This window comes from Myiozetetes cayanensis, unplaced genomic scaffold (genome assembly GCF_022539395.1).
Source record: "Myiozetetes cayanensis isolate MyiCay16 unplaced genomic scaffold, myiCay2020 scf7, whole genome shotgun sequence".
Classification (NCBI taxonomy): Eukaryota; Metazoa; Chordata; class Aves; order Passeriformes; family Tyrannidae; genus Myiozetetes; species Myiozetetes cayanensis.
The window spans coordinates 2,382,849-2,397,064 of NW_026087964.1; the positions used below are offsets into that span (position 1 = coordinate 2,382,849).

General features: G+C 47.5%; 2 protein-coding genes across 2 annotated transcripts; both read left to right on the forward strand.

The window, feature by feature from the left end:
* The first annotated feature begins 3,056 nt into the window (after window positions 1–3,056).
* On the forward strand, window positions 3,057–5,249 carry LOC126651965 (T-cell surface glycoprotein CD8 alpha chain-like). Its single transcript, XM_050338456.1, has 4 exons — window positions 3,057–3,102; window positions 3,691–4,053; window positions 4,651–4,725; window positions 5,107–5,249. Exons 1-4 carry the CDS (start codon window positions 3,057–3,059, stop codon window positions 5,247–5,249), a joined length of 627 nt encoding a protein of 208 aa, XP_050194413.1.
* A 2,252-nt stretch (window positions 5,250–7,501) lies between these two features.
* On the forward strand, window positions 7,502–9,609 carry LOC126651967 (T-cell surface glycoprotein CD8 alpha chain-like). The gene is made up of 4 exons (XM_050338457.1): window positions 7,502–7,547; window positions 8,088–8,471; window positions 9,054–9,143; window positions 9,467–9,609. The coding sequence occupies exons 1-4, from the start codon at window positions 7,502–7,504 to the stop codon at window positions 9,607–9,609; spliced, it is 663 nt and encodes a 220-aa protein (XP_050194414.1).
* Window positions 9,610–14,216: the final 4,607 nt, after the last annotated feature.

The following is a 14,216-nucleotide window of genomic DNA, read 5'->3' on the forward strand; positions in this document are numbered from 1 at the left end:
GGAAAAGCTGGGTTGCCAAGAAAGTTTGGGGCAGCACTTTCACAGCTCTGGAGCCTCATTCTTTGCAAATCAAAGCATCTTTTCAATCAGAGAAATTCAGCTTCTTTGTTATACATCCATGGGGCTTATAGTGAGAAAGATAATTCTCTTTCAGTTGTCCAAATTAACACAATTACTCAGAAAAAGCCCACCCTCCCCTACGGTAGTAGAGCCCTCCAATTTTTTTATTTTGTTTTTAAGACAGAATGCATTTTTTTCCCCCTCTGAAAAAGGGAACAGTCTGTCAGTTTTACAATGGATATTTGTTATACGCAGCACTCTTTTGATCCTTGTCTGCCTTTCCAAGGGAGAAATGATAATGAAAAGCTCTCCCTGCTGCCTTGTTTAGAATGATGTTTGCATTCTTCACTTATCTCAAGCCCTGTTGCCAGCCCTGGACAGGGATGTTCTGTCTCTACAGAGAAAAAACACCTGCCCAGCTCCTTCAGTTTTCAACCGACGGAGCGGTTTTGTTACAAGGACCTCGGGAAATCATCTCCTCAAGGACAGCTTTCCTTCAGCTGCACTAACATGACATGGTTTAAGAAACTGTAGCATATTTCAGTTTTTATTTAGAGAGGAAATTTCTGCTGCTCTGAGCAACTCCCAATTATTGAAATGAAGCTCTTTAGAAGTTAATAGTGCAATACACTGCAGGAAAGAGCACCTCAGGATCTGTCCTGGGTTTCTTGCTGGCAGCAGAGGGATTCATTTTCTACCACAAATTGATCTTTAGTAAAGAAGGGTGCCAAATCTCCAACTTGTTAGATCAGCATAAAACTCTCAGGTCCTGGAGACCAGTAGTTTCTATCATTTTGAGTGCACTCTGCCTGTCTAGAAAGCCTCCTTTCAAGCTCTTCTGCAGGAAACTGGTTGCAATAAGAAAAAGTCTCTAGGAATTGATAACAACTTGTCCAACTCCAAAAAAACCCCGAGGTCTTCTTTATTCATTCATTTCTGAATGTGGAGAAAGGGTTGATGAGAGGACAGGAGTGAGCAGAAGTCAGAGGTAAATTTAAAAAAACACCTTTTTTTAATTACTGTAAGAATTGATTAGCAGTGTGTCTTCAGAACATCCTTCTGCTGGCTGTCACTACCTGAAATGTTGCCAGATCCTTCACCAGCACAAAGAGGATTTAGGAACATTTTGCAGCCTGCTCTTGCAGCTCCCTGGCTGCAGACCAAGGCTAAACAAGATCATCAGCTCATCAGGCATTAATTGTCCTTCTCTTCCTTTCCCATCAAAGTAAATCAAACCCCTTTTCTCTCTCTAGGCCTGTGCAGGGGAAGCCCCACACCAAACCCGGCACAACAAACTGACACGTTGCAGCATCCACACCTTTGGGCTTCTGGATCATCTCCTGGGAGCTGTCAGCACATAAACACATCTCCTGCCTTCTCTACACCGTGACTGCACCTCCTGCACTCTGCCCTGGCGAATTTGAGGAGACAAGAGGGAGCTCAGACACCCAGACAACAAGCAGCACTGTTTCTGGGAACTGCACCCTAAGGCACAGCTCCTTCCAAAGCCGGAGCTTTTCAAACCGATTCCCAAGGCCAAACATCGTCTCTGCTCCCAGTGACAGGGTTCAGGCAGAGGAACCAGGTCAATCCTGATGCTGACAGACTTTAGTGACAAGCAGATGAGGAATAAAGGATATGAGTTCAATCTCTACTCAAGGGCGTGTGCTACTTCTTTCTAAAACGCAGCCAGGCTTTGAATTCGCTACAAAGTGACTCGGAAATAAATGCTCTCACTCAACACATCCTCTATCTGTGGTGCCACCTCTCTCTTAAGGTTTTTACTGTTTCATCTAAGGTATTACAAGGCTGCACTGAGAATGTAAATCTGGATTAAAGGGCCTTACTTCTTGTGTTTTTACAGTTCTGTGCGTAATGTTTTGTTTCCCTCATGCTATCCCTCTTCTGCTGCTACCCCCACTTCCACCGATTTCAGCAGGAATTTGGCCCGAGCAAGGAAGGTGGGATTTGTTTGTTTCGGAAAGAAATGGTTGAGGGGTAACAAAAGTAGTCTCTGTCAATTGTCTTGGTTAACAATAACAGGACTTTTAACATGTTGATTATTTATGAATATGTTGATTGACTGCAGTAAATTCTGTTTATTCAGATCTGCAAGCTCCAGGAAGCATCACCCATCCCCATGTGCAAATGGTCACCCAGAGGCAGCAGAAAGGGCCCTCTCTGGTGAAGCAGACAAGGGGTTTTGGGGCAGGGCGGAAGCTCCTGTGGTTAGAGAAGAGAACCACAAGCTGTTAAAACAAAAAAAAAAGAAAAAGCAAAGCTCACCCTTGGGCACTGGGCATTCTGGTGGGTTTCTGTTCACAGACCACCTGCCTTGCACAAAAGGAGCTTTCCCTGAGTAAATGCAAAGAAGAATTGACCAAAGAGGAATTGCAAAGAGAACAATCCAGCAAATGAAGAACCCAGCTATGTGCCAGCAAAGCTGGTCCTTGGAGATAAATGATACACATGGACCTATGCCATGAACCATCTGTGTCTCACTGGGTAAGAGAATACTCTGGGCTCTGCCTTCCACATGAGACCTCTTGAGTGTGCTCAAGAGAAGGAGGCAGAATCCCTGCCAGGAAATGCAACCTGGGACCTTCAGACAAAGGATAGGACTTGTCTGTGACTTTTACAGAGCTGGAGCTGCTGTGGACCCCCAGAGGGCTGGGGGACAGCAGGCTAGGGTACCTGATCCTACCTCAGGCATGAGCAGCAGATCTCTAGGGAACTCACTGAGGCAAACTCTGTGAGACACCATTAAGAACTGATAAGGATAAATGAGCCCAAATTCTAGATTAAAACAGAATTTCTTCAGAAATTTTATTTTCCACTGCATTTTGCTGCAAATGCCGAGCATCACCCCTTTACCCAAGAGGGTCCTGATGACATCACATCCTCCCCAAAGTGTGACCCAGCCTCCCAAGTCGAGATGACAAAGATCACCTCAGTTGCACTGCACCGTCTCCAAGGACAGACACCCCCAGCAGAAGATGGACGGGTCTCCTGCCCTGCTCCTCCTGCTCGCTCTGGGACTCTGTGAGTATGGACAAGGGTGGTGCAGCCCCATCATTCAGAGGGGCAAGGAAAAACCTTCCACTGAATCCAAGAAATTGGATAAATAGTTAAAGGCTGTGGGGGGCAGAGGAGGATGGGGATGAGAAGGAAGCCAAACAAGCTGACTTTGAGATGTGCTCAGTAACTGTGGAGGGAAAGGCGGGATCACCTCAGCCGGCGTAGGGCAGCCAGAGGGGAGGCTGCAGCAGCACAAGCACCAGGAAGGGAGCCAGGTCAGATGAGTGATTCTGGAGGGAAGGGAGAAAGGTGAGAAAAGGTGTCCCATAGACAGTGTTTTTAGGGAGTCACTTCAGATAAGCTGGAGAGGAGTAACATCCCCAAAAAGGCAGCTGGAAGGGCAGCACCATCTGTACAGCCCACGTGGCTGATTGCTGAGCACCCTCCATGCACAATCCCAGCAAGGACTCCAACAAAACCTTCCAGTCATCCTGACAGTGTGGTTCTCCCTTTGCATTTGTACTTCCCTCCCATGGACAGGGCAGGAGATTTTTTTCCAGAGGGACCATTTGCTCTTCCCAAGCAGTTCCAACAAGGATTTCTCTCCTCCAGGCTGCCCTGGGATCCGTGGCCAGATGTATCAGATGAAGGTCAGGTTTCGTGACAGCATCACCCAGCTCCGGGTGGGACAGCGGCTGGAACTGCAGTGTCAGACTGACAGGGATAGTGGAGCATTCTGGGTCCGCCAGGACAGCAATGGGACCCTTCACTTCATTGTCTTCATCTCTTCTGTGTCCCGAGTCACCTTTGAGGGGAATCAGAGAACATCCAGACGCTTCGAGGCCGGCAGAGACAAGAAGTTCTATCGGTTGGTAGTGAAGTCTTTCACACAGCAGGATGAGGGGATTTATTTCTGCCTCATGAACATCAACCAAATGCTGTACTTCAGCAATGGCCAGCCTGCCTTTCTACCAGGTCAGCAACATCTCCACACAATCTTGCTTAGCTCTGCCAAAATACCCAGCACCTCCTCCCTGTGCCTTTTTTATCCAGCTGTTTCTCCCACAAACTCCATTACTCTGCTTGCTTCCCAAGGCATCTTGGGACCAACCCACTAATCCTCCTGCCAGAGGCTTACTTCTCACTCACTCTCCTCATGGTACTGCTCCTGCCCTAAAGCAAAGATGATTGGGCAGTCCCAGCATCATCTCCCCATCCCCACTTCTCCATCCCATCCATGGCTCTGACAGGAGAAGATGAAAGCTAAGTCCACCACTACCCTGTCCTTTCCCCTAAACATCGGTCTCCAGAAGCCCAGCAACCCCAGGGTGCTCAGGCTTTCTGAGGATGGTGGCAGACAGAAAGAAATAAGAACCCTGCCGTTCCTTACCGGCTCTTGGGAGACCCTCCTTAGGGGAATCACCATCCAAAAGGGGCTCTGTGAATTCCAGGTGGATCTGAGCCCTGTGCTGTGAACAGGAGCAGACAAACCCTGGCAGGGCAGGGAGAGCAGAAAGGGCAGGAGAGACCTGTTTTACTGTATTTGCTTACCTGCTGAATTTTCATTTACAGTCACCACCACACCAGGACTCATCACCCAGCATAGCATCACTGAAAAGGACCCCTGCATCAAGACTCCAGATCCAGGTACCTGGGATGTAGGGAAGGAGAGGAAAAGAGCTGGGCTCTGGCCCACTGGTACATAGGGGGATCCTGAAAGCATTTTAGAATGGGGGGAGAGTGAAAATCCATAGAGATTTATAAGAGCTGGAAGCATTAAACTTCAATTTTTCCTCCCAAGTAGGAAAGGCTAAGGATGAGGAAAACAGCATGAGTGTGTCTCATGCCTGGGCACACAGGGAAGGTGGGGAGAGGGGTTTTATCCTTGGCAGGAGACATGTGAAAACTTTTGGCCACGTGTCCTCCCCCGAGTCCCAGGAAAATGCTGAGAGCAGCAGCACTAAGGAAGAACATCCCTGCAGGCCCAGGGGAACCTTTCTGGACCTTTCCCCTTCTCTATTCCTACAGAGAGAAAATTGCAGGAAGAGCTGAATTCCTTCTGTCACATCTTCATCTGGATCCCCTTGACAGGCCTCTGCCTCCTGACCCTCCAGCTCCTGGTGATCACCATCGTGCTGCGTCAACACAACACTCACCACAACCCCCTCTAGATCCACCTCTGGCCTGAAAACACAGCCCTGTCCCTCAGGGCCATGGATGTCCCAGTGATCTGCTCTGGGAGGCATCAGATAATCAGGACACAGGCAAGGGAGGAGAAGGACCACTGTTAAATTAATCACTGTCTGCATATCTTCCAGCAAATCCTCTCCACATTTCCACACTGACCTTCCCTTCCCTTCCCTTCCCACTCCAGCTCTTTCAAATGGTTGTGTAGAAAGGAGGTGCAGTGATCTGACTGCAGGCATCAGGGGCTGTTTCCCCACAAAAGGCCTCATATTATGCCTGGGAAGCATTTCCTTGAAAATGTGTTTTCTCCGTTGAATGGAGCTGAATGTGGACTGTGACACAAAACAAAATGAAATGAATACCAAGCAGCAGTGTTTTTCTGTATTTCACTCCCTGTAAACTTTGTTACACTTTCAAATTAAATTATTCTTTCATGATCCACAGACTGAATGTTTATTGCTAGACCTAATGCAATGAGAGCCTATAGATGTCAATCCTGTAGGGAAAAACAGGACGTGGGTGTTTAAAGCAAAAAGCATTTCAGCAAGATGAACCAATGTACAACAAAGTTCTAGCTACTGAATGGAATCCTAATGTGGGATAAACAGAGCAAAACAAAACTCTAAGCAATGTTAAATACATATATTTGGGCATTATTAGCTGACATTACTGATAGTGATGCTCCACTGTGCATTTCTGCACTCAGACCGCAGTCCTGCAGCAAGATCGATGCAGCCAAAGCCCTCCTGATGCTGCAGATGAATGTAGGGAAGAACTGAAAGCAGAATATCTTTGGGTTTGGTTTTTTTGTTTTGCTTTTTTTTGTGGGGTTCGATTGTTGTTATTTCAGTAGTTTTCATTTGATCAGAAAATCAGCATCTAAGAAAATAATTACAACACTAAGTTGTAAGCTCAAAATCCACTGCCTGGGGGAATCTACTGATTTTTGATCAGTAGTTCAGGAACACAGAACACAGCTGGTCTATTCCCAGCCCAGTGCCAAACCAGGAGGCTCTGGGATGGCTCCTGCCTCCCTCAATGCATCTTCACACTGATCCTCCAACCCACTCTCCACAGGGCACAGATCACACAGCACCAGAGAGCCTCACACATCTCAGCAGCCCAACAGCACCTTTCCTCACTCACTAACATGCTGTGAGGCCCAAAGAAATAAACCCAGTTCCTAAACCATTTTCCATAACTCAGCTCTGAGTAGCAGCCCCAATAGCAAATGGCATTGAAATCAGCAGCAGCTGCTTTCTGACACACTCAGGAAACAGGGGCTTTCTTTGTGAAGGAGGGGTTTAAAAAAACAAAAAACAAAACAAACAAACAAAAACAAACAAACAAAAAACCCACAGAAAAAGTAACAACAGGAAAGTCTGTATGTGTAAAGCTCCAGGAAGCATCACCCGTGTGCCAGTGGTCACCCAGAGGCAGCACCAGGGTCCTCTCCACTGATGCATACCAGGGTTTCTTGGCAGGGCAGAGGCTCCTGTGGTTAGAGAAGAGAACCACGAGTTGTTAAAAGAAAGCAAAAGCAAATCATACCCCTGGGCTTTGGGCACTCTGTGTTCAGCTCACTGACCATCCACCTTGCACAAAACATCTTTTCCTGAGCAATTGCAAAGAGAACAGCCGAGCACCTGAAGAACCTGGCTGAGTGCTAGGAATGTGTGCACTGGAGATAAAAGATACTCACGGATCTGTGCCATGGAACACCTGTGTCTCACTTGCTGGGTACAAGAATACTCTGGGCTCTGCCATGCACACGAGACTCCCTGAGTGTGCTCAAGAGAAGGATGCAGAATCCCTCACAAGAAACTCAACCTGGGGCCTTCGGCCATAGGATGGGACTTGTCCGTGACTTCTGTGGAGCTGGAGCTGCTGTGGACCCCCAGAGGGCTGGGGGACAGCAGGCTGGGGTGCCTGATCCTACCTCAGGCATGAGCAGCATCATCAGGAGATCTAGGGAAGTCACTGAGGCAAATTCCTTCAGGCACCATTGAGAACTGATAAGGAAAAATGACTCCAACTGAGGACTAGAACTGAATTTCTTCAAGAATTTTCTTTCTCCCTGCATTTTGCCACAGATGCCGAGCATCATCTCTTTACCCAAGAGGGTCCTGATGACATCACATCCTCCCCAAAGTGTGACCCAGCCTCCCAAGTCAAGTGACAAAGATCACCTCAGCTGCGCTGCACCGTCTCCAAGGACAGACACCCCCAGCAGAAGATGGACGGGTCTCCTGCCCTGCTCCTCCTGCTCGCTCTGGGACTCTGTGAGTATGGACACAGGGTGGTGCAGCCCCATCACTGGGAGAAGCAAGGAAAAACCCTTCCACTGAATCCAAGAAATTCCGATAAATAGCTAAAGGGGGAAAAAGAGCAAACCAAAAAGGCTGACTTTGAGGCGTGCTCAGGAATTGCAGAGGAAAGGCAGCATCGCCTCAGCTCGTGTAGGGCAGCCACGAGCACCGGGAAGGGCAGCCTGGTCAGACAAGGAGTTCTGGAGGGAAGGAGGTCAGGAAAAAAAGGGGACTTAGCAGTAACTGGGTTTAGGGAGCAGCAGAGAAGCTGGGAAGGGATAAGATCGCTGAAAGGCAGCTGGAAGGGCAGCACCATCTGTAAAGTCCACGTGGCTGATTGCTGAGCACCCTCCATGCACGATCCCAGCAAGGACAACAAAACCTTCCAGTCATGCAGACACCATGGTCCTCCTTTGCAGTTTTACTTTCCTCCCATGGACAGGGCAGGAGATTTTTCCCAGAGGAACCATTTGCTCTTCCCAAGCAGTTCCAACAAGGATTTTTCTCCTCCAGGCTGCCCTGGGATCCATGGCCATAAGATGGCCATCCTGGAGCCATGGTATGAGATGAACGTCAGGTTTCGTGACAGCATCACTCAAGTCCAGCTGGGACAGCGGCTGGAACTGGAGTGTCAGACTGACAAGGACAGTGACATGTTCTGGGTCCGCCAGGACAGGAATGGGACCCTTCACGTCATTGTCTTGTTCTCTTCCCTATCTGGGCCCACCTTTGAGGGGAATCAGAGAACATCCACACGCTTCGAGGCCAGCAGAGACAACAGGTTCTATCGGCTGGTAGTGAAGTCTTTCACACAGCAGGACGAGGGGATTTATTTCTGCCTCATGAACATCAACCGAATGTTGTACTTCAGCAACGGCCAGCCTGCCTTTCTACCAGGTCAGCAACACCTCCACTCAACCTCTTTTAGCTCTGCCAAAATACCCAGCACCTCATGCCTATGCCTTTCCTAAGCATTCTTCTCTCCCACAAACCCCTTTTCCCTGCTTGCTTGCCCAAGGCATCTCATGACCAACACACTGGTCCTCCTGCCAGAGGCTCCCTGCTTGCTGTCTCTCCTCATGGGATTGCTCCTGCCCAAAGACAAAGATGATTAGGCAGACCCAGCATCATCTCCCCGTCCCCACTGCTTAATCCCATCTGTGGCTCTGAAACCAGAAGACTAAAGCAAAGTCCAGCATCTCTCTCTCCTGCCTCACCACACAGAGGTCCCAAAACTCAGAGGGTTCAGCCTTTCTGAGGATGGCGGCAGACAGCAAGACACAAGGAGCCTACAGCTCCTTACTGGCTCTTGGGAGACCCTCCCTTGGGGAGTCCCCATCCAAAGTGGGCTCTGTGAAGTCCCTCCGGAGATGAGCCCTACGCTGTGCGCAGGAACAGCTGTGCCCTGGGCACAGAAGGTCAGGAGAGTCCTGTTTTATTATTTCCCCACATGCTGAATTCATCCATTTTCACTCACAGTCACCACCACACTGGCACCCAGCACACCAGGACCCACCACCCAGCATGGCATCACTGAAAAGGACCCCTGCATCAAGACCTTGGCTCCAGGTAGGCTGGATAAATGGAGAGAGAGGGGAAGAGTTGGGGTCAGGTCCACTGATACTGAGGGGGATCTTGCAGGCATTTAGGGATGGGGGGAGAGGGAAAATCCACAGTGCTTTAGCAGGTTTTGAAACGTTGAACGCTACACAGTTTTATCCCAAGTAGGAAAGGCCCAGGACAAGGTGCAAAGCAGGAGAATGTCTCATGCCTGGGCACACTTGGAAGAGCAGCCTTGTGGAATGCCAGGCAGTTCTCTCGGGTCCACCACAAGTGGCCCTGACACCAGCCCTGACCACCTGCTGGACCTTTCTCCTTCTTTATTCCTGCAGAGACAACAATGCAGGAAGAGTTGAAATCCTTCTGTCACATCTTCATCTGGGCCCCCTTAACAGGCCTCTGCCTCCTGACCCTCCAGCTCCTGGTGATCACCATCGTGCTGCGTCAACGCAACACTCACCACAACCCCCTCTAGATCCACCTCTGGCCTGAAAACACAGCCCTGTCCCTCAGGGCCATGGATGTCCCAGTGATCTGCTCTGGGAGGCATCAGATAATCAGGACACAGGCAAGGGAGGAGAAGGACCACTGTTAAATTAATCACCGTCTGCATATCTTCCAGCAAATCCTCTCCACATTTCCACGCTGACCTTCCCTTCCCTTCCCACTCCAGCTCTTTCAAATGGTTGTGTAGAAAGGAGGTGCAATGATCTGACTGCAGGCATCAGGGGCTGTTTCCCCACAAAAGGCCTCATATTATGCCTGGGAAGCATTTCCTTGAAAATGTGTTTTCTCCGTTGAATGGAGCTGAATGTGGACTGTGACACACGCCAGAATTACATGTCTAGTGTTAAATGCTGAACAGAAAACTGAGCAGAAGCGTTTCTCTGTATTTCTGTACTCCCTGTAAACTATGTTATACTTTCATTATTCTTTCAATATCCACAGATTAAAATACTTTGAGTTGTTCCTATTTCTAAGAGAGCCCACAGAGGTCAATCCTGTAGGGAAAAACAGGATATGGGTATTTAAAATCAAAAAGTGTTTCCATAAGATGAACACATGTTCAACAAAATTCTCACTACTGCTTGGAATCTTACTGTAGGATTAACAGATCAAAATAAAACCTAAGCCATGTAAAATACACGTATTTGGGCATTATTAGCTGGCATTATTAACAGTGATGCTCCACTGTGCATTGCTGCACTGAGATCGTGGTCCTGCAGCAAGTTCGATGCAGCCAAAGCCCTCCTGACACTGCAGATGAATGTAGGGAAGAACTGAAAGCAGGATATCTTTGGGTTTGGGCGTTTTGTTATTCCTTTTAGGTTTGTTTTTGTTTGGTTGTTGTTATTTGAGACTTCTCCATTTGAACAGGAAATCAGCATCTAGGAAAAGAATTTCAACACTTACAGCAGTAATTAACCCCCTGAACACAGCTGCACAGGAAACCTACTAATTTTTGACCTGTAGTTCTGAGTCACAGAACACAGCTGGTCTCTTCCCAGCCCAGTGCCAAACCCAGGAGGCTCTGGGATGGCTCCTGCCTCCCTCAATGCATCTTCACACTGATCCTCCAACCCACTCTCCACAGGGCACAGATCACACAGCACCAGAGAGCCTCACACATCTCAGCAGCCCAACAGCACCTTTCCTCACTCCCTAACATGCTGTGAGGCCCAAAGAAATAAACCCAGTTCCTAAACCATTTTCCATAACTCAGCTCTGAGTAGCAGCCCCAATAGCAAATGGCATTAAAGTCAGCAGCAGCTGCTTTCTGACAGACTCAGGAAAAATGGGCTTTCTTTGTGAAGGAGGAATAAAAGAAATGTAAAAAAATTAGGAAACCCCCCCCCTCAAAACACACACACAAAAATCCCCAGCTTACACAGAAGAATAATCAACAGGAAAGCCCATATGTGCAAAGCTCCAGGAAGCATCACCCATCCCCATGTGCCAGTGGTCACCCAGAGGCAGCAGCAAGAGCCCTTTCTGGTGAAGCAGACAAGGGGTTTTTTGGCAGGGCGGAAGCTCCTGTGGTTAGAGAAGAGAACCACAAGCTGTTAAAGCAGAGAAAAAGTAAATCATGCCCCTGGGTATGGGGCAGTTCAGCTCACAGACCACACAAAACAGCTTTTCCTGAGCAATTGCAAAGAAGAATTGATCAAAGAAGAAACCCAGGTGTGTGCCAGCAACTCCTGTGTTTGGAGATAAATTTTACACATGGATCTATGCCATGAACCATCTGTGTCTCACTTGCTGGGTACGAAAATAATCTCGGTTCTGCCATCAACATCAGAACTCTCGAGTGTGCTCAAGAGAACGATGCAGAATCCCTGTCAAGAAATGCAACCTGGGGCCTGCAGACAAAGGACAAGGCTGGTGTGTGACTTCTGAGAAAATGGAGCTGCTGTGGATCCCAGAGGGCTGGGGCACAGCAGGCTGGGGTGCCTGATAAAGGATTTTGATGAGTTAAATAAGTTCCAGGTACATAATACAGCCAAGATGACCCCAGGAGAGCCAGTAACTGGACTGGTCAGTTAAAGTCAGTCTGTTTGTCCATGCCTGTATTTGACAGATGACCTGGCACAGGGAAGGCACCTGAGCTCCACCCAGACTCTTCAGACTACGGCTTCGGTGCATGTTGTGCAAGTGCTTGGAAGCCACTCCCAGGAACCACCCCCCTGCTGTTGTTTCTGCAGCACTCGGGACAGAAAAACAAATTAGGCAAGTAAAAACAGTACAGAAATCCTGGAAGAACAGTAAATAGGCAGTGAAACATGACCTTCCTGTAAATAGGTTTCCTCCTTCTGATTCATGTGACATTAAATCTGTTTGACATGCAGGGTCAGCACGACCTATCCATCACTGGATTCCCATCCTGAGCTGTGCTGAATAAATTGAATACACATAAATTTTCGTCATGGGAGACTGATCATATCTGTTTGTGCTCCACATTCCTGGAAACCTCCTGTGTAACTCAGAAACCTTGGAAAATACTGAATTTGCTCTTGGTTTGGGGGGGGAGGAGGGGGAAGAATTGTGCTTGTATATTTATTTCCTCTCCCTACAACCAAATGTCTCGTGGGTGATGCTTAAGACTTGAACTGAGACACTCTTTGCACCTTCCCCATCCCTTTAGCCAAAGTAAAGGAAAAGCCACAGCCATAACTTGACACTCAGTGAGAAGGAAGGAACCAACAGCAGAGTCACCGAGTCTGCAAACAAACACAAGGCAAAGAAAAGGCAGGAGAAGAGGGGAATCTCCATTTCAAAAAGCTGAACTGGGGTAAGGTTTGCTCACTGCAGGCCAGGCCACAGCCCCCACCACCTTCAGCACTTTGTTCAGTCTGCACTGGGACTGTGCTGTGTCAAAATAATCCCCTACAAAGTGAAAAGCTCTTAGTTCAGCAGTGGAACAGGAACTGGACAACACTTGCAGGGTTTTTGCATTTGAATACACACATACAGCTGGTCCTGCAAAAATTACTACAAGTGAGCGTGAGCCAAAACAGCAGTTCCTCCATGCAGGCCCAGAAGGAGCTTGTAGAAGGCTGTAAACAACTCCAGTTTCCACATTTCTCTATAGGACTCCTAACGTAATGCAATCTTGAAGTCATGAAGGAAGATTAAGTCACTGTTATCTCACATTTTCGTAAACCACTCTTCCTTTTTAAATACTAAGACTTGAATTAAATTTAGAACAGTGATGTAACACCACGTTACAGCTTTAACTCACTACAAATCATTGCTGCCACACTCTTTTTTTCCTCTTGTTCTCAAAGTTTCTTTCCCTTCAGTGCAGTCTCCTAATCACAGAAGGAAAAGAGCATGAGTTGGGATGGATTAAGGAGCATGATATCCCTCCCCACTCAAGAGACAAATCAACCTCTGAAGTGGCAAGCACAGAAAGAAAAACTGTATCTTGCAGTGGGCAAACAAACCTTGCAAGGAAAATCTAACCCAAACTTACTGCATTACACTGGGCAAGTTGGCTCTGAGTGATAAATAACTTCAACCCTGAATTTTAGCAACAGCCATCCTGCAAAGTGTCAAGAAGAAAGGATCAAAGCAACAGGCACAGGGATCAAAAGCTCTGACTCGTTACTGGTAACACACAGTTTTCACTGCAGCTTCCCCACACCTTAATTAACCTGACTCACAAACAGCAGACTGAAATCAACACAGTGTTTCCACAGAGGAAGACTGATTTTAGGAGGGAAGGTCGTTTGTTCAGCCATGTCTACCTGCAATGTGCAGTGCTGAGGTCACTACAGGAAAAGACTTAATTAAAAAATAATTCACAGAGCAGCTGAACATCGAGAGTACTGACAGGAGGTGAGGACATGAGCTTTGTGCCACAAAAATGAACACTACCTTTGGAGATCAAAAAGGCCATGCACTATTTTCATTTCCTACTATCTGCTTTTAATGTTTGATTATGTTTTATAACACAAGTCAGACTTGAAACCCCACAAGAACGTATTACAATAGATTTCCTATTTCAGGCATTTAAAAAAACTGAAACTCAGCCCATTAATAGGCACAGAACTAACACTACTAACAAGCTGCCACTAGAAAAATCAAATTTATAAATGCCCGTTACTTTCAGAGTGCCCTTAGGCTAAACTAAAACGTTCATACAAGCATGGTCAAAAACTTCTTGGTTCAAGGCCCATCTACGTGACCAACTGTGGTGCCCTTGCTGCTGCAGAGAAGTTCTGGCACCGTTTTGCAAAGGAAGGGGGAAAAGCACCAGCAGCAAGCCCAGCAGTCACAGGAGTGGCAGGGTGATTTGGACACAGACAGAAATCTGATGAGCCTCTTCACTCCCATCCCACAGCACTCTCACTAAAAGGCACTTGCTGCACACAGGGACTAATTAAAGATTTCAGAGTCTGGTCCAGAAGTGCAATGGAGACAGACCTCAGGTACCACTGTGGCTCTAAAAATAAGTACTTTTTTACTATGGATATTCCCAAACCCTGTTAGGGACAATACATGCACACCACCATATTTTATAAAGAATTAAAACCTCGGAGTATTAATCACTTTTCCTCTGCAAGCACTATCTCCAGTTAC

Bases quoted from the DNA above. Each gene is read 5' to 3' on its own strand.
- LOC126651965 (XM_050338456.1), top strand. From the start codon at position 3,057: ATGGACGGGTCTCCTGCCCTGCTCCTCCTGCTCGCTCTGGGACTCT. The intron at 3,103-3,690 runs GTGAGTATGGAC...TCTCTCCTCCAG, and splicing joins CCTGCTCGCTCTGGGACTCT to GCTGCCCTGGGATCCGTGGC. The intron at 4,726-5,106 runs GTACCTGGGATG...CTATTCCTACAG, and splicing joins CATCAAGACTCCAGATCCAG to AGAGAAAATTGCAGGAAGAG.
- LOC126651967 (XM_050338457.1), top strand. From the start codon at position 7,502: ATGGACGGGTCTCCTGCCCTGCTCCTCCTGCTCGCTCTGGGACTCT. The intron at 7,548-8,087 runs GTGAGTATGGAC...TTTCTCCTCCAG, and splicing joins CCTGCTCGCTCTGGGACTCT to GCTGCCCTGGGATCCATGGC. The intron at 9,144-9,466 runs GTAGGCTGGATA...TTATTCCTGCAG, and splicing joins CATCAAGACCTTGGCTCCAG to AGACAACAATGCAGGAAGAG.